Source organism: Rhincodon typus, chromosome 33, assembly GCF_021869965.1.
Source record: "Rhincodon typus isolate 14 chromosome 33, sRhiTyp1.1, whole genome shotgun sequence".
Taxonomy (NCBI): domain Eukaryota; kingdom Metazoa; phylum Chordata; class Chondrichthyes; order Orectolobiformes; family Rhincodontidae; genus Rhincodon; species Rhincodon typus.
Window position 1 is genome coordinate 25,531,023 of NC_063364.1, and position 18,879 is coordinate 25,549,901.

The 18,879-nt window shown below is 40.7% G+C and overlaps 1 protein-coding gene and 1 long non-coding RNA gene across 2 annotated transcripts in view; both read right to left on the minus strand.

The window, feature by feature from the left end:
- Positions 1-888: 888 nt before the first annotated feature.
- LOC125486791 lies at positions 889-3,754 on the minus strand. The gene is made up of 3 exons (XR_007265405.1): positions 3,686-3,754; positions 1,689-1,736; positions 889-1,081 (listed from the first exon to the last, which is right to left on the minus strand). It is a non-coding gene; the product is annotated as an uncharacterized LOC125486791 (long non-coding RNA).
- A 10,536-nt stretch (positions 3,755-14,290) lies between these two features.
- LOC109926681 (peroxisomal membrane protein 11A) overlaps positions 14,291-18,879 on the minus strand; it is a 10,708-nt gene continuing 6,119 nt past the window's right edge. The window contains exon 2 of the mRNA XM_020526516.2: positions 14,291-15,080. Within this exon, the coding sequence (XP_020382105.2) occupies positions 14,503-15,080 (578 nt within the window). The 3' untranslated portion in view covers positions 14,291-14,502. The remainder of the gene's footprint in view (positions 15,081-18,879) is intronic.

An 18,879-nucleotide genomic window follows, 5' to 3' on the forward strand; every position in this document is an offset into this window, starting at 1 on the left:
ATTCTTAAGGGGCTGGACAGGGTAAATGCTGAGAGAATGCCCCATGAGGGGAAACAGTCTGGGACAAGATGGCATAGTCTCAGAATAAAGGGGCATCAATTTAAGATTGAGAGGAGGAGGAATTTATTCTACAGGTCGAATGTCTTTGGAACTCCTTACAACAAAGGAAGGTGGGGACTGAGTCCTTGTGTATATTTAAGGCTGTGGTAGATAGATTCTTGATTACTCGGGGAAATCAAAGGTTACGAGAAAGGGCTGGAAAGTAGACGCAAGAGTGTTGGCTCACCTGCGATCCCCCTATTGAATGGCAGAACAGGCTCAAGGGGCCAAATGGTCTCCTCCTATTCCTGTCTCTTGCGGTATTGAACACAAAAGGCATTTGAAGATTTTTCTGTTTATTTAGAACACACACAGGGCCACGAAGAGAAGTCAGAAGCCCTAGTGCTGCATATGGCCCAGGCCCTCAGACCCTGACCCCAGAACAGCGAGAGTCCCAGGCCTAATTACTGGGCCCTGAAGTCTCTGCTACTGTGTACTCTGATTGCAAGAGGAAACCAGAGGAAAATAATGATTGTAAATTCACCTGTAGCACACAGGCCTTATAATCTAAAGGGTATAATTCACCCAAAAGTTGATAAAGTCAAGAACCAAAAAAGGGATATAGGGAGCAAGTGGCAGTTATATCGGTCACTAATAGAAATATCACAGTTCAGTCGAAACCAACAGAACAAAACAAAAAGGTACCAATACTTGATTCTTAAGAAATGAAAGGTTGATAATGTTCTGAAGACAAGCAGGAGTGTGAGGGAATGAGATTAGAAATGTAAGACCATGTAGTTCAGGCAGATTCCTATACTGAACACAAGGTTAGTATCTCCTTACTTTGAGGTTGAAACTTCTGAAGAACTGGCTGGATGCTTTTCAGAGCTACAGCCGTGATTCTCTTAATTCCTTCCTCAGAAATCTCCCAAACTGATGCGACTACAGGATACTTGTCTTTGTTATTGTTATAAACATTATAGAAGGTGTTGCAAGTGGAACTTACTGCCAACAGGCTGCTGAACCTCTTTATGAAGTTCCCCTAAAATAAAACAGGAATGAGACACATGATTTGAATTACTTCTGTCACATGTAGGAAGGTAACATGAAGTGTTGCCTTCTGTGTGATGCATCCAGATAGGATGCTTTCTATGGCACATCTGTAAAAAAATTAGATATTACATTTTGAAATGCAAATAGATTGCTAAGGTTTTGAAGTAGATTTGTAGCTCGGGTTGTGGGTGTTGAGGTTGGTTTGGCTTGCCGAGCTGGTTTCTTGTTTCGCAGACATGTTGTTACCATGTTGGGTATCATCCTCAGTGCAGCCTCCGATGAAGCGTCGATGTGTTTTCCCACCTGGTTTTTAAACTCCGAGGTCCGTTGAGATGGATTGCCTCACTTTCGATCTTCCTTCGTAGTGGAATGTATATGGGGTCGATAGATTGCCTTTAACATTTCAACATCTACCAATGCTATATAGTCATTTAGGCTGCTCCTTGACAATCAATTTACTATTAATGATGTAGCAGGAACTCGTGACAAGAGTCCCATTGCATTTCATTATGAAGAAAACCCTACTCAAGCTACCAGTGAAGAGCTAACACTAATCCAAACATCTATACCTTCCCTTGCATGGTGTTCTTTCTTACCTTACTAGTAATGCAATTGCTTTGCCCATCTCCAGACATCATGGCAACCTGCAAGTAGTAAGCGCACAACCGTGTTAAGTCTTTGCTGAACGCAAACCTCTACGGATGCTGGAGATTTGAAATAAAAACATGTTGCATTGGAAACACGCAATGGGTGTGGCAGACATCCTTAGAAGGCAGTACCAGAGCAGTGAGATTACAGTCTACGATGGCTTCGTAAAATAGTGTTGAGCTCACAGGGGCTGATGCCTAAAATAAAGGTGAAGCAATTCAAATGTGGTATTGTGCCGGTGAAGGAAAAAAAACGTGGGATTATAACTTCTTAATCCATTGGGGCCCCTGAAAAGAGTGAATTAGATTGCAAATTACTGCATGGATAATCATAAGGGAATTATCTTTTTTTTGGCTACCACCAAAGATGTAGCTCATCCTTAGGGTTGGAGAGGATGGGGTGAGAGAAGAAAAGAGGGGTCATCAATAATGGAATTATTTCATGTTTCAGAATCAGAATTCCTACAATGCAGATAGAGGCCCATCAGCCCATCAAGTTTACACTGACACACAACCACCCAAACCCATCCTATCCCCAGTGATGCCTGCATCCCATGAAAAAAAAATTTCCCAAAGGAAAATAAACTTAGAGTAGAGAGTGCAAGAGTTCCTGCCTTCTGGACTTCATCCATCAGCTAAAAAGGTGACTAATTCCAATTATTTGCTACCATAAACAGGGCACACTGTAAAAGGTTTTTCCATGCAGCAATGTGACAGAGAGGATAGTCTTCACAGGGTTGGGGCCAGTTTGGATCAATCGGTGATACTCTCAATTTTGGATGAAACCTTACCAAAAGGTTTGAGCCATGATCGAAGAGAATCCTAACAAAAATCAGTAAGGAAGTGCAGAACTCTCGGAAATACCACACTTTTTTTTTGAAAATGGAAACTTCATTTAGGTGTTATGGTAAACAAAAAAATTCTTATGACAACATTTGAAGAATGAGGATTCACTCCTTCAGCGCTCCCAAAGATTATGATTAACTAGCTCATTCAAATTATTTTGGTTTATGGAACCTTGCCAATAACTTCCCAGATGGTGTTAGCTACACTTTAAAAATTAGTAATTTCTTAAGAAGAAGAAATTTGAAGCAGCCAGAGATGTACCAAGAGACATATTACCAATACAAAACATTTCACTAGATGGAGAATGATTGCCCCAAAAATCAAAATTGGGACTGGTTCAACATAAATTTGGAAGAGACTAGAACTTAGAGGAGTTGATCAAATGGCTACCAAAAGATAAATGAGGCATGTAAACCAGAGTACTCAAATAGGATCTTAAACACTGAAAAAAAATTAAATGGGCTAGGACCAATCTGTCATTTGAATCGAGGAACAGGGCAAACAAAGGGACAAATATTGAAAGTTAAGAAAGTGGGGAGAGAGTCGAGAGAACTAGACACTCGAAATGAAGGAGAGGGGAGAGAGTATTCAACAGAATTTAACAACATGCCTTACCACTGCAGCCCCCAGCCTAAAAATATTGGTTGTTTAGCCTCTATTTAAATATAATTAAGAGTAATAGAACAGGTAATGTGAAACAACTGCTATACACTCCACCATTCATCATCTCATCACTATCTTTCCATTTTTCACCTAACTCTTTGAGGACTTCTGACTTCGATAAAACGCAGTGCAACTCCAAGGATCATAAACACAAAGGTTTGTTTCCGAGCTTTTAGAGGGTAGAGAAAGTCGAATCTTTACAAAGTTTTGACCCTAAAAAGAAGTCCACGTGAATGGAAGCAGCATCGTACAACCCGGCAAACTCATTTCCCTTTAGTAGTTGTTGCAATCCCATTGCCCAAAAACATGCAACTAGGGGGAGAGGAGAAACGTTCAGCGGTACTGAACACTGGGGACAGAAAGATTGAGTCCATGAACCTTATGCTTGCTGTCGTTTCGCTACTAAAAGGGGCTGACTGTCCCCCCCGGATACTCACAGTTCGCCGATATCCCAGCAATGAATTACTATCAAACCGTGCGCACGAACCAGAAATCTCCCTCTATCCTGAAATTAAATAGCATGTAGAGCCCACCCCCTCCACACCCATTGGACAGCACCGCTGTCCGTTACAATTGCTGCCAGTCAAATAAAATCAATAATTATTGCAAATGTAATCCTACTGTGGGATTATACACAGAAAGAATAAAAAGGGTGGTGTCCTTACCTCTGTGTTTATGTCTCACCCGCCCTGGAAGTGTTTTAAAATTTAGGCGCTGTTCTAGTAATGTCCCTACCTCTGGGCTAGGAGGCTGGGTTTAAGTCCAACCTCTGTATGTGATGGCCACAGAGATGTCATACGCATACAAATAGGTTGAATAAAACAAAGTAGTGAATAATAAGCAATCAATTTTTTTTACAATTTGAATTCTTTGGTTGGATTGTGTGCTGAAGGAATAAAAGGGGTATTTGTGGCACAGTAGTAGTGTCCCTACCTCAGGGTGAGAAGATGTGGTTTCAAGTCCCATCTGCAATGGAAATGTTTCATGATCTGCCTGAGCAGGTTGAAAGTTTTTTTTTTAAATTTGTAGACAAAAGGATGCAAGCTTGATGTTGTCTAACTGGAAATAAAATACAGTTCCACTGTTTAAAATAAAATTGGAGAATGGGAAGGTTACATTTATTGTACCTGTGCAAATTCCAGACATCAGTTACTAAAGAATAAAAACAGAAAGTGCTGGTGAAACTCAGCAGGTTTGGCAGCATCTGTGAAAAAAAGAACAGAGTTTACTGTTTGGGCCTATGACCTTGATCTCACTGACCTGAAATATTGACTCTTTCTTTCTCCGCAGATAGATGCCATATCTGACTTGCTGAGAATTTCCAACATTTTGTTTGTTTCAGATCCCCAGTATCCATAGCAATTTGCTCTTAGTTAATAAGTTACCAGGGTGTTAGAAGGTCAAAGGCAAAAGGATCATCATTTTTTTCATTCATTCACCGGATGTGGGTAATGCTGGCTTGACCAGCATTTATTGCCCATTCCTAATGGCCAGACAATGGCTGAGAGTTATCCATACTGCTAGGGGTCTGGAGTCGCATGTAGGCCAGACCAGGTAAGGTCAACAGTTTCCAAAATGGCACTGGATTGTGGCAACAGAACATTTTTCACTGTATCTCTCTAGATATATATGACAATAAATCATTCATTCCCTAAAGGACATTAGTGAACAAGATGAGTTTTTCCCAACAATTGATAATGATTTCATAATCATCATTAGACTATTAATTGCAGACATTTTTTATTGAATTCAAATTCCACTATCTGCCATGGCAGGTTTTGAACCCGGGTCCCCAGAATGTTGCCTTGGTCTCTGGATTAATAACATTACTAGGTCATTATTTCTCACTATTCTTCCCTATCAGAGGGAAGTCATCATCAACAGACTTCTTTAATGGCCATTCCGACATGCAGCTCAATTAAACTGATATAGAAACGGACATATTGCAGATGAAGGTTCACAGACCCACAGATTCTGACAGACATGCTGAATAATACCATTGTTGTCTCTTTTCCCAGCTCAAAATAACATTGACAGAGGGATTGTAATGTGGTATTCCCCTACAATTTCACTTCTATGGGTATCGTCTGTCATGATAATAGATCATAACCACAAATTACTTACAGATGTATTGAACTCCTAAGTAGAATATGTTTTTTTAAAGGCTGGATATACAGGTCAAAATTTGGTTGAGAACATTGTTTCCCTAGAGGAAACATGGAATGTCACAGCTGAGCAGTGTCAAGGGAACTTCAGACAGCAATGCTTCAAAGGGAGAGCTGTCATTAAAATAAGGAACTGTGATTTCCTGTGGTTACAGAGATAATGAGAGGCTGCTTAGTGACTGCTAGCAGAAAACTATCTCCTGCGAGTTGTGTTGCAGTCTGTAGATGTATATAAGTTGAAAGAAAGACAGCTCTGGCTGAAAGACAGTTAACGTTTTGAGCAGTGACTCTCCTTCAAAACAGGGTTAGGGTTCTAAATAATGTTCACTGTATTTGAAATGTTAACTCGCTTTCTCTCCACAGATGTTGCCAGACCTGCTGAGTTTCTCCAGCAATTTCTAATTTTGTTAAAGTCTCTCTCTGATTGCTGAAAGTGTCATCCACTGCGGAAGGAAACTGGATAAACTCCTTTCAGTCAAATGCAGAACCAATAACCTCCAAACAATTACTCAATCGCCAAAGTCAGCAATGCTGGATTCACCCACCTGAACAGTCCCAACGTTTCACAATATGTCCATCACAGCCAAGCCAAAGATTGACTCATGCTTTTTTTTTAAACTCACTTATCATTTCTAAGGTCTGTGTATGTGTGTCATGTTTTATCATCTTTTCTCATGTTTTAGTAACTAATTAACGCTCAAATTAATTCAAGAAAGCCTGGTTAAATTGGCTCCTTATAAAACATAAATAATTTTTTGTTGGGAAAGAAATCCACAAGGGAATGGATCCTTTTATAAAGTTAAGTTGTTGTGAACAAACAAAGGAGGGGTCTTGTAGAAAAAGGAAACCAGCTCATCTCACCTCACCCAGGAGCATAACCACTTAGGAAAATCCCTCCTGAATTGTAACCAATTGGCAACCCTTGCTTGTAGACCAGTCACAACCTTTGATAGTGTTTAAAGCAGCAGACATCTAACAGGCTATGTGAAAGTTTGTGTGAAGTTGTAATGACAATAAAGTCACCATAGTCCTATTGGACCACAGAACTGCTCTGTTGTTCGAGAGAGATGACTGGTCGTGGTTCAAACTGAGGGTCACTATACTTCAGCTGGGGTGAGAGGTTGAGAAGGAGAGTTCTTCATTGTAATCTCAGCTGGTGCGGGAATTGATTCCACTCTGTTGCCAACAGTCTGTATCATAAACCAGCTGTCCAGCCAACTACGCTAACTGACCCTGATGAAAAGGTGTAGAGCTGGATGAACACAGCAGGCCAAGCAGCATCATAGGAGCAGGAAGGCTGACGTTTCGGGCCTAGACCCTTCATCAGAAATGGGGGAGGGGAAGGGGGTTCTGAAATAAATAGGGAGAGAGGGGGAGGCGGATAGAAGATGGATAGAGGAGAAGATAGGTGGAGAGGAAACAGACAGGTCAAAGAGGCGGGGATGGAGCCAGTAAAGGTGAGTGTAGGTGGGAAGTTAGGGAGGGGACAGGTCAAGGGGGTGGGATGAGGTTAGTAGGTAGGAGATGGGGGTGTGGCTTGAGGTGGGAGGAGGGGATAGGTGGGAGGAAGGACAGGTTAGGGAGGCGGGGACAAGCTGAGCTGGTTTTGGGATGCGGTAGGGGGAGGGGAGATTTTGAAGCTTGTGAACCGGGGACCGCTTTGCAGAACACCTACACTCGGTTCGCAATAAACAACTGCACCTCCCAGTCGCGAACCATTTCAACTCCCCCTCCCATTCCTCAGACGACATGTCCATCCTGGGCCTCCTGCAGTGCCACAACGATGCCACCCGAAGGTTGCAGGAACAGCAACTCATATTCCGCTTGGGAACCCTGCAGCCCAATGGTATCAATGTGGATTTCACAAGCTTCAAAATCTCCCCTCCCCCTACTGCATCCCAAAACCAGCCCAGCTCATCTCCGCCTCCCTAACCTGTTCTTCCTCCCACCTCAAGCCGCACCCCCATCTCCTACCTACTAACCTCATCCCACCCCCTTGACCTGTCCATCCTCCCTGGACTGACCTATCTCCTCCCTACCTCCCCACCTACACTCACCTTTACTGGCTCCATCCCCGCCTCTTTGACCTGTCTGTTTCCTCTCCACTTATCTTCTCCTCTATCCATCTTCTATCCGCTTCCCCCTCTCTCCCTATTTATTTCAGAACCCCCTTCCCCTCCCCCATTTCTGAAGAAGGGTCTAGGCCCGAAACGTCAGCCTTCCTGCTCGGCCTGCTGTGTTCATCCAGCCCTGCACCTTGTTATCTCAGATTCTCCAGCATCTGCAGTTCCTACTATCTCGGACCCTGATGAAGTTGTAATATCTTGGTATGTAAAGCAGTTTGGTCATTCATTAGCTCAGCAAAAGTGTTAGAAGATATACTCATGAGAATTTACAAATGCCTGGATGTACTTTAATGGTTATAGGACATTCAGAGATATTGAGAATTGATGGTTATGCCAGTTAGGTGGCTTTAGTATGTAGTTGTTCAATAGCACGAGAGCGATGTTACAATCTTTGTTTAAATGACTTAATCACTGAAGTATTCTGGATTAATGATTATATCTTTAGTTCAACTCCCTGACAGAATAAATAATCCTTTGACGCCAGTTCCTCAATTACATCATTGTTTAAACATAAATATTCAGAAAAAAAATCAACACAGACAGAAAATAAACAAAGCAAAGGCATTCTGGGTAACTACTTCATTTTCAAAAGATTACTGAACTTGTTGATCATGATCTAGAAAGGAAATAATATGCACAGTCAAAATGCTAAGGGAAAATGTATTTTTCTTTATTATCGTTGTATTATAACTGATTTTTGAAATAGGTAAGAGAATCTAGGTCATGACGTAAAAACTGAACATTTTTCATTTACTGAAGAGAGAAGTTATTAACTTGAATACACCACCAGGAAGGAAGTGGGTGATGGTGATAGATAGGTTTTCTGGTTTGGATTAGAATTGAATGCATGACTGGGAAAAGTCAGAGAATTAGGGATGGTTGTTGGTTCCATGGATTCAACAAACAAGTTTTCTAAGTCGTGAGGAACCCAGGTTGAAACACCTGTAGTCATTGTCCTTGATGGAAGATGAATCACAGGGCAGAAAGGCTTGTCCTGTGATTCCCTGTCATCACACACACAAGTGAAATTGGGTATTTTGCACAAAGCTGATTAAATTTGCACATGTCACAATGTTTGTTATAGGTGAGCATCCCACAGATCCCCACTACTGTAGCCTCCTCAGGGCATTGGTAGTTTGATTGGGTGACCAGAGACGAAACTGAGATAAGTCACACTTGTATGGAATTACGAAACAAAGCACTGAAGCACGATTTCTGCTAAAAATTCCTTGCAAACATACTTTGGGATGGTCATTGTCTTTAAAAAAAAATCCATGGTTTTTGCACATTGATCGGGGAAAGAAGGACTCACCTGATCACATCTCAAACAATTTAGACAAGTAATGCTTTGAAACAGAGTGAATGATAGAAAAAGAAAAAATACAACAAACATGGTGCACTTAGCAAGTTCATCCACATTAGCCATCTCTGTGCTTGTTAAAACATTTCTAATTTCCTAACTCTATCTTGTATTGGTATCCCCAAATAGAACAGTTAAGTCCGAGAGGACTACATACTGGGGGAGGTGAAATACATCCTCATTACTATTGTAACAGACTATGTATTTTGAATGTTTATTCACAAAGGGCAAAGCAACTCATCCTTTGTCAACATGTTATTTCAACATTGAATGCCACTGAATGCCAAAACATAGCATCAAAGTCCTTGCTGTTAACATCTTCCTCTGCCAATGATGCTGTCATATGTTTGCCATGATCAAGGGCTGATAAGTCTGTAGACAGAACTCTCCATTAGTAGGATTAGGATGAGCAGAATTACGTGTAAAACACATATTACATTACTTGTCATTGCCTAGGTCCAGAATGAGGATTAAAAGCTTTGAAGAAGATAAAGTGGGGCAAGATGTATTCTGTTCTCAATAGTTGAACCTTAAAGATAATCTTTATCCTGCAAAACCCTTCAGGGTGCATAACGTCAGTATCAGCAAATCCTATCTAAAGCTGAAACAGGGTCTTAGTGCCAATTAAGACAGGATTCAAAGCACCCATCATTGTGTCTTAGATTGTGCTGTTTGTGATCGGCAGTTTTCAACTCTGGGGCTCAGCAAGCTTCATTTCACAGTCAAGCCTTCGGAGCAAGGAACCATGAGACCAACGTCTTACATTTGATTTAGCAAAGACAGCAAATGAGGATTTGGAGCTTTTATAGGTTTTTGACATATACTGCATATGAACTTTATTAAATTTCCAAGTCATCGAACAATGCTTAGAAATCAGGTGGAAAATAATACCATCAGTTCTGGTGGAATTTTTAATATTTAAGCACGCACTTCAATGGTAAGAGTTCACTTTAGTTATGAAGACAGATTAGCTAGACTGGGGTTGTTTTCCTTGGAGCAGAGGAGACGGAGTGGGAACATGATTGAGACATATAAAATTATGAGAGACATAGACAGGAAGAAACTTTTCCCCTTGGTGGAGGGATCAATGACCAAGGGCATAGATCGATGGTATCTGGCAGGAGGTTTACAGCAGAAATGGTGAATTTTATTTCCATCCAGAGGGCGGTGAGAATCTGGAACTCACTGACTGCAAGGGTGGTAGAGGTATAAACCCTCATAACAACTTAAGTAGTATTTAGATGTACACTTGCGATACCAAGACATAAAAGGCTATGGGCTGTAAAAATGTTTAGAATAGATAGGTGATCATTTTTGACTAGCACAGACTCAATGGGCCCCTGTGTTGTCGAACTCTATAATGGTGCACATAGATATGAATTACCCTAAATATACTCTGCTTAAGGTCCATATTCAGTTGTGCTTGCATGCTGAGTATGACCTATCTGATTGCAGTAAACAGGAATAAAAGGTGAGGATTATAACACTACCCAAATCATAAAGCTGTCCACAATACAACTGTCTGTCAGGTTTACTTACAGGTATAAGAGCAAAATATTTTGAATTTTGTGCATTGATAGCAAAAAAATTGGTGAAAAAAACTTCAATTTTGCAGCATCTGCAGAAAGAAAACAGAGTTAAGAGTTCAGTCAAGTATGCACATTACATTCGACTTGAACCGTTAACTCTGTCTCTCTCTCCATGGATTCTGTGTGACCTGTTGAGTATTTCTTTCACTTCGTTTTTATTGCTTATTTAAGCACTGAACTTTGAGTAACTCATTATTTGGGAATGAACACAGAAATTACTGGGAAAACCCAGCAGGTTTGGCAGTGTCTGTGGAGGGAAACAATTAACATGTCAAGTCAAATATGACTTTTTTTTGGAACTAAAGGCAATTAGAAAATTTTATGCTATTGACAAAGGGGGAGGAGAATCAAGTGGAACAGATGGTGAGAGCAACTGGAGTAAAAGGCGAACAGAGTGCTAACGGTAATATAGAAGAGATATAAACGGAAAATAGGTGTTCATGGTAGGTGTTTTCATTATAAGGAAATAACTTCTAAAATCCTTTCCAGACGTGTCATAAGGTGCTCAAGGAATGCAAGCTTTTCAGTTTTGTCAAATGAGCAGAATTTCAGCTTCACGTTAACATTTAGGATTAAAACATTTTGTATAATCTACAGTATTTTTCTGAATGTTTAATGCTAACTTTATCACATGACCTATCTGAATTCCAAATACACTCAAGTCTTTCTTCCTCCCTCCCTGCACCTACTTTGCTTAGATTTAAGACACCATCTCCAACTCCACTTTACCAGCTGTTTGCATCCCTCAATTTCCTCTTTCTCATTAAATGTGCAGTATTTTAAAATCTGCACCTGCAATATGACTAAAATGAATGCATTTAAAAATGCAAAACAAAACAATTTTGTAATTAATACATTAGTTTATTAGAGTTCACAGAAAACACCACAGTGAAATTATTCAGGTTATAGCAGCATTGGTTTGCAGTAGTCACTAAAAACTAGTGGTTTCCTAATTTAGGATACAGAAATAGTCATTTCTCAAACACTTAATAAGGGAAATTTTGCAGGGAAAAATTGCAAGGTTCGGTCTCACTCGATGAGGGCTCAAAATGCATAAATAGTCCAAGTGTTTCCGAGTCATCTCTCATCTCAAGCCCACATTCCTTTCAGGCGAAGTTCCTTGCCAAGAGTATCCCAACACAAAATTTCCTTTCAGATTTTTAATCGAATGTTCAAAATGTAACATTGGTTTGCATAGATTTTTCAATAAACAACAATTATTCAATAAACATGGTTTTTGGTTCTAAATTCAGTTGCTATCATTTCCATTAAAGAGACTCTCAAATGCTCAAGTCAAATATAGTTTCATTTCATAAAGATTTTACCATTTTTGACAGAAAAAATATATACAACTCATTTTCTAGCCACTTAATTTAATATTTCAATTGTTACCCTGACTGAACTAATTGAAAAGTTATGTTATTTCTCCCAAAACATCTCACCTTGCAGTTATGTTGCAGCATGACACTACCCTGTCTTTGTATAACACGAAGGCTCTGAAAACAGTACTGTGCCCTAGCTAATAAATCCTGACTTGAATGCAGAGCTGATGCTAGTTGCAAGTTACATCTAAAATGAAAGCATTAATAGTAGGTTTTCCTCAATATTCTAGTGGCTTAGTGCACTGTGTAATTATTGTACTGTCACACAAAACCCAAGTTCAATTCTCAACCTGAGCTAAGTAAATGGATCTCAAACAAGGCAGTATTGAGGATAATCATATGCTGGGCTTGATGTCTTTCTAGCTCAAGGATCAAAAAAGTATAAAATCTAGTTAGCCTATCACTTAACCCTTGCAGGAAAGGGCTTATGTGGATATCAGGGGAAGACAGGAACTATGATAGGAAAGTCAAAGTAAAACCAGGGCCAATGCCACAAATAGAGTGATTGCTGGAAAGGACAGAACACAGAGTAAACTTTTATTTGCAGCGAACCCTGGGATTTGGAGCAAGACAAGATTCTGAACTACCACTCCCTTATCCAAGAGCTACAGCACCTCGAGGATTAGAAATAAAATAAAATTCTTTTGGTGGGTTTCAAAACTTTACATTTTGGACTTAGAAGAAATTTTTATGCAACAAGCCTGACAAACACTGAACAAACTGCCTCAGTCCTTCTAAAATCCATATAACACTGGGTAGACTGTATCTGTGACAGCAGTTGATCTTGGTTCTCAACTCTTACCCGAATAATCCAGGGAGACAGCTAAAAATAATCATGAGAATCAGAAACTAGAAAGAAATTATTGATTGACTTCAGTCAGAAGATTCAGTCCTGCAAGTTTTAGCCTGAATTTTTTATGTCAGAAATATTGCACAATAAATTGAAATTTAAAAGCACCACATCATCACTGTCAGAAACCCAGTCTCAAAAGCAAATATTCTCACATTGACACACTGATGTGTAAGACAGAGAGAGAGAAAAATGAGAATGCCCTTGGGAAGAAGCTCAGACCTTCATCACATTTCTTGCCCTTGATCAACTTCAAATCAAACAAGCAGCCATGCTTTATTTATGAACCAGGAAAAAAATGTTTTAGTTGACTATGTAAGCATGGATGAACTAAAGGAGAGTCTGAAGCTACCTTTACTCAGTATCTGTGAAGAAACATTTTCCTACTGAACAAAGTAGTTTAATACAAACTAAAAATTCAAAAAAAAAAAGTAAAAGAAGCTTCAGTTCAACACCAAATACAGCATGTGGGTGCTAAAACGTTACAAGTTAAAAGAGCCCTTTTCAGCAAGTGATGTAACAGACAGATTTCAGTTTGAAGTAATTAACAGTTTGATAACTGAACCGTTTTCTCAGATGAAAAACTGAAAGAATTACAGATGCTGGAAATCAGAAACAAAAACAGAAATTGCTGGAAAACAGGTCTGGAGAGAAATCAGAATTAATGTTTTGGGTCCAGTGACCCTGTTTCAGAAGTTCTGAACTTGAAACGTTTACTCTGATTTCTCTCCACAGATGCTGACAGACCTGCTGAGCTTTTCCAGCAATTTCCGCTTTTGTTTGCTCAGATGGCCTAAATCATTGACATGACAGTACAAAAAAAAAAGAGCCCACTTGTATTGTTGTATCTATGCCAGCACTAGGAATAAATTGGAGTTCACATCCTTTCCCACTGCAGATACCCACTTCAAACCTCTAAGACCATATTAGTTTCAACAACTGCTTGAATATTTTCCAGAGAATCTAAAATTTCTTCCTCCTTTTCTCTTCAAGTGATAATCCTTAACCTACAATCTGTGGTTACCCAGCCAGTAGAAATAATCTTACACTAAATATTCTTGAGACAAATATTCAAAAGTTACAGAGGAATCATGTTCGTCTTGGACAGGCTTGCTGGCGGTGTAAAGCTTTGTTTTAAGAGTGGCAGATACATATAGTTTTATAATCTCAGCATACTAGTCAGGACATAAATTCTAGATAGGGGCGTTCTAGCTTGCTCTAATATCTAGCAGCATGCCAGAATCAGAGCAGAAGTGACCTGTTTGTAGGATGGCAGATTTTATAAAGGTTCAAAGTTCAGCACATGTTAGAAGTCACTATCTTAACTTTTTGCACTCTAAAACACAGCCAGAAAACACAGCTGAAGTTAAAAACCAAAAGAACTGCAGATGCCCTAAATCAGGAACAAAAACAGAAGTTGCTGGAAAAGCTCAGCAGGTCTGGCAGCATCTGTGAAGAACTGTTCTGAGGAAGGGTCACTAGACCCGAAATGTTAACTCGAAGAAAAAGTCAGAGTTAACATTTCGGGTCTAGTGACCCTTCCTCAGAACAGTTCTTCACAGATGCTGCCAGACCTGCTGAGCTTTTCCAGCAACTTCTGTTTTTCAACACAATTGAAGTGCTCATGTTGAGGGCAAAACATTAAAATACACCATATTAGATAGCCTGCTTTCAGAATCCACAGCCTGCATTCTGAAAGCAATTTATTTAACTTCCCGGAAATTCTCTGATAAACAGATTATAGAAAGAATAAGATTTTTGTTCATAGAGCAGGTGGTTTGTTCATGGTCTCAATTTCAACGTTGGGTGCGTCAAAGTTAAAATTGACAGAACTGATGAAATAAGACCACAAAGACCCACCACTCCAGGATTGGTTTTGAAAATGCCTAGCTTGTCTAAAGGTAGGGATAAGTCGCAGATGTTTTTAATGATGTCGAGTAATACAGGAGGATTATTTTTAAGGCTTTGATAAAGCAGTATGAAGAAATCTTCAGCTCTGACCCTTAATGTCCAGACAAAATCTCTTTGCAAATGATTGGCTTTCAGGTGGTTTATCGATTTACACTGTTGGACCTTTTGGGCCATTGCTGTTTCTTTTAGGAGCTGGGAAACCTCATAGACATCTCTGCTTAGACTGATAATCAATGAGAAGAGGTAGTAGTGGTTGCACCGCTTGTTCCATTTGTCCTTGTTGATACCACTAAGTCCCACTGTTCCCATCCAGAGAATATTATCACAGATGAAGTACACAGCCCGACTGAGAGGAATGACGGTAAGGCAAAATCGAAGAATTGGGTCCGAAAGCTGAACATTTCTTCTGGCCGCCTGAACCGCATCCGCTGTGTTACCCAGCCGAAATACTGAAATAAAGCAGAGAGACTTAATTCTGCAACAACTTTCACCTGTTGACAACAGTTGAAACATAATTAAATTATTCTGGATGAGGCACTAGCAATTTAAATAGAAGCAAGCTCTCTCTCTCTGGCCAAGCTTTCAGAAGCTAAATCACCTCCATCTTGGGGGAATCACCTATTGATACTACACCTCATGTAGTAACTAATATTCAAGGCTGAGGTTGCTATGAATACCAAGAACAGAAAGAAAACATACGTGGTTCTCACATGATAGGAATCAGTTGCTTGTTTAAAGATGGTGCTGCAGGACGAATGACAAAATGAAAAAAACAGTCAATTTTATATTCGTCTAGCAGCCTCGTCCCTCGCAGGTGTAGGCCTTCCTCATCCCAATCCTGATGCAGTCATCTACTCCCTGCTTCTATCAGCCTCCACTCTCCTTCCTGGCCTTTGTTCCATTACAACTGGGGCCAAAGCATCTGCCTTTCCTCCCTGACTCCTCATCCGTGGCTAACACACCAATGTCGACTTCACCATGCACGGAAAATGATGTTGAGTTATCAGAGCATGCACATCTGTGCATACACAGTGGCTCAACTACACTATGGAAAATCAAAGCAAATACACAAACAGCCTCTATCAACTAGCTACATGTAACTATTTAGAAAAGTCAGTTCTAATCACGTTGAAACAAAATTTATAACAGAATCCGCAGATGAAAATATACCATTACAAATGTTGCTTATAGAAGATGAAGCCTACTATTCTGTGTCAACATGAAATGACAATCTTATTTATTTACGGCATAATCATAATTTCCATCATATTAAAATATTGCTTGGAAGATTTCCATAATTAGAATTGAATACTGAATTTCCCCCCAAAACTATGGCCTGAATCTTATAGGGGTCTGAGCAATGATGGCTATGGTAAGGTGTGTGATACAATTGAACACAAAGTGTGCGTTGAAGTTGATCTCAATGTCAGGAACATCTTCCACCATTTTTAATGCTTGGCAAGTTTCTAACTAGGCAGCAGCAGGTTGCTATTTAAGGGGGATTATTGCTTATTAAACATCAGCCCAACTCACCTCATTCATATTCAGCTTTCTGTCTTAGCAAAAATCGCCAAACAAGCTCAGCGTCAAGAAAACTTGGCAATGGAAACCACAGAGTACCAGGCCGATTCAACTCACTGCTTACTCCAAACGAGCTCCGTGAGGGACAGTGGACACCAACATCTCAGGGCATGCTCTACAGGCAGCAGCCAAACGCACTCCATATCACAGACATTGGCATCTGACATGTGCCAGCCTCTATGAACCGTCACGGCACATCCACTTACAGGACACTTCTGTACTTCAATGCTGCGCCAGCAACTCTTATTGTAATGCTGAAGTAAGGATGCTGTGTGGTCAGGGACACGCACCCAGATCACAGACTAGAATAGGCTGCATCTCTGGGCTCTTTGCTAACTGTTATATCACTCACTCACTCCAACCCTACATTGACGCTCACAGATTCCTTGCCATGCATAGTCTTTTCCTTTTTACATTTTTTCCCTCAGCCAGAGATACTAGACTCGTAATACTGCTGTCTTGCCTTGCCATTAAGCACAGACACAAAGCTTGTCATGTGTGTCAGCAGGCCCCAGTAAAGTCAACAGGCATAGTCTTTACTCAGACCATCTCAGCATAGGAAGTCAAAGGCACAGCAGTCCAGGACCTGCTCAGGTACTGTCAGGTTCCTCTCCACATTAGTGTTGAGATTCTAAATGTCGAGCAGCACGCCACCGTCTTGACTCTTTCTGCTCAACTAAGGGCTCTATCTCCTGAAATGAGAAACAGGCAAGAATAAAGGGAAATGAAAGTGGATGGCAAAACTGTTAGTTTTGGTGCAAGGTGGCCTTGAGTGAGTGAGTAGACAGCACCGAGGACACAGTGCTACAGGTTGTGGGTAGGTGACAGCAAGTGTGGGAAGATGTTGTAGGCAATACTGAGAGTGGTGAAGCATAAATCTTGGAGAGGCGGGTACAGTAACAGAGACAGAATAAAGGCGAGTTATCAGAAAGAAGATGATGGCATTTATGCTGGCAGAGTAGAGGTCATTGACCTTTTCCTACAGTGCTATCCATTCATTCAGCAGGCTGAGACTGCTTTAACGTGGGTGGCAAACTCACAGCTGCCTGGCATGGTCTGTCGTGGCCTCTACTGCCAGTCCTGGGGGAAGATGAAGTCTGTGTGCACTGTCATCCAGCAAGAATTCCAGGTCCCAGCCCGCAAAGATGGGCACACATTTTCCCCTTAACCTTATCTGCCACGTTAAGGGAAAATGTCAGCAATCGTGCAGGACAGCTCCAGGCTGATGGTGTTTTGCTGGGTGCACAACAGGCTTTCAAAAATGGCATGGATGTAAGGCACGCTAGTGAAATCTGGAACATCTATTAAGTAGTGAGCTGTTCTGGGAACTGTGCGTGGTAAGGTGGGGCTGGAATCAGACAGGAGGGACACCTTTGGGGTGGGAGATGTCGTTAGCAAGGTTCATTTGGTAAGCTACAGCAAGAAAACAGCTAGATGTTCCAGCAAATAACCCTCCAATAAACTTGCACGGCTGAAAAATTTAAGATTCAGCCTTTTAGTTTCATTTCAGAATAGAGGCAAGATGGATAACTGTCACTGGTAGCACTGCTGAAAAATAATAATTGGGGGTTCAAGCCTTGTTACAGACTGGAGAACAAAATCTGGGTGGATTTAGAGTGCATTAATGAAAAAGTGCTACGTTATCAAAGTAGCTATCCTTTGGACGTAACTTAATAGAATCCTTTTACACCTATTCAGGTGGATACAACATCATTCATTCACTTACTATTTGTGGGATCTTGCTGTACACATGTTTGGTGCCTTATTTTCCAAGTGATCACAATGACTGCACTTCAAAAAAAGTGTTCATAACTTATGAAGAGTATGATTAGGTGCTTTTAACTGCAAGTTCTTTTTCCAATCAATAAAAACCTTTTCTTTGCATCAGGACAAACAAAAACAAACTAAATATAGACAGATGTAGTTGCTTGGCGCTTTTACACTGCAAGCTGCTGTTAACTTATAGATAAGACTTAACCATAGCCCTGTTTGGACTGGGTCCCACAGGCTATGTTGGAGCTCTGCTCCTTGTCAATTTATTTCTCTCAGATGACTGGCCTTCACAAGAATGCCTCCAGAATCAATCCTGTTTATCAGTAAGATAAGTAAAATTATACATTGATGATTGTGATGTACAGTGACATTGAATAAATGAACATGCAAAAGCAACAAAATGCTCAGCAAGCCAGTTACAAGTGAAGAGAACAAGTACTTTTTCTTAAATGTTCCCCTCATTCTCTTTCTATTCCGAACCCATTCTGCCTCGAGTTTCCTCCCTTGGGTATGTTCAGACCCACAGTCCCTAGCCCTCCCATTATAATAGCTCTGTCTACCTAATCCTATGTTGGCCCAGGCTTGAATCTCTTTTCAGTAAGTCCAATATGAATCACATACCTCAAGTAAAGTCAGCAAGTAAAATGGCCGTGGAGGAGTCAGAGGCCAAGGCCAGTCAGACTTAGAGGAAGAACTGACAGGGAGAGGTTACTGTACACAGCAGGACTGGTGGAGAGGTGATTGTGTTTTAATGTATGACATGTTCGGCAGATGAACCGAGAGATTAGATTAATACATATAACAATGATGACGTAGCTATTGCAGGGACCTGGTTGAGATGGGTGGGGGGGGGGGGGGGGGGGGGGAGCGGGGCGGGGAGAGGTAAGAGGGTGC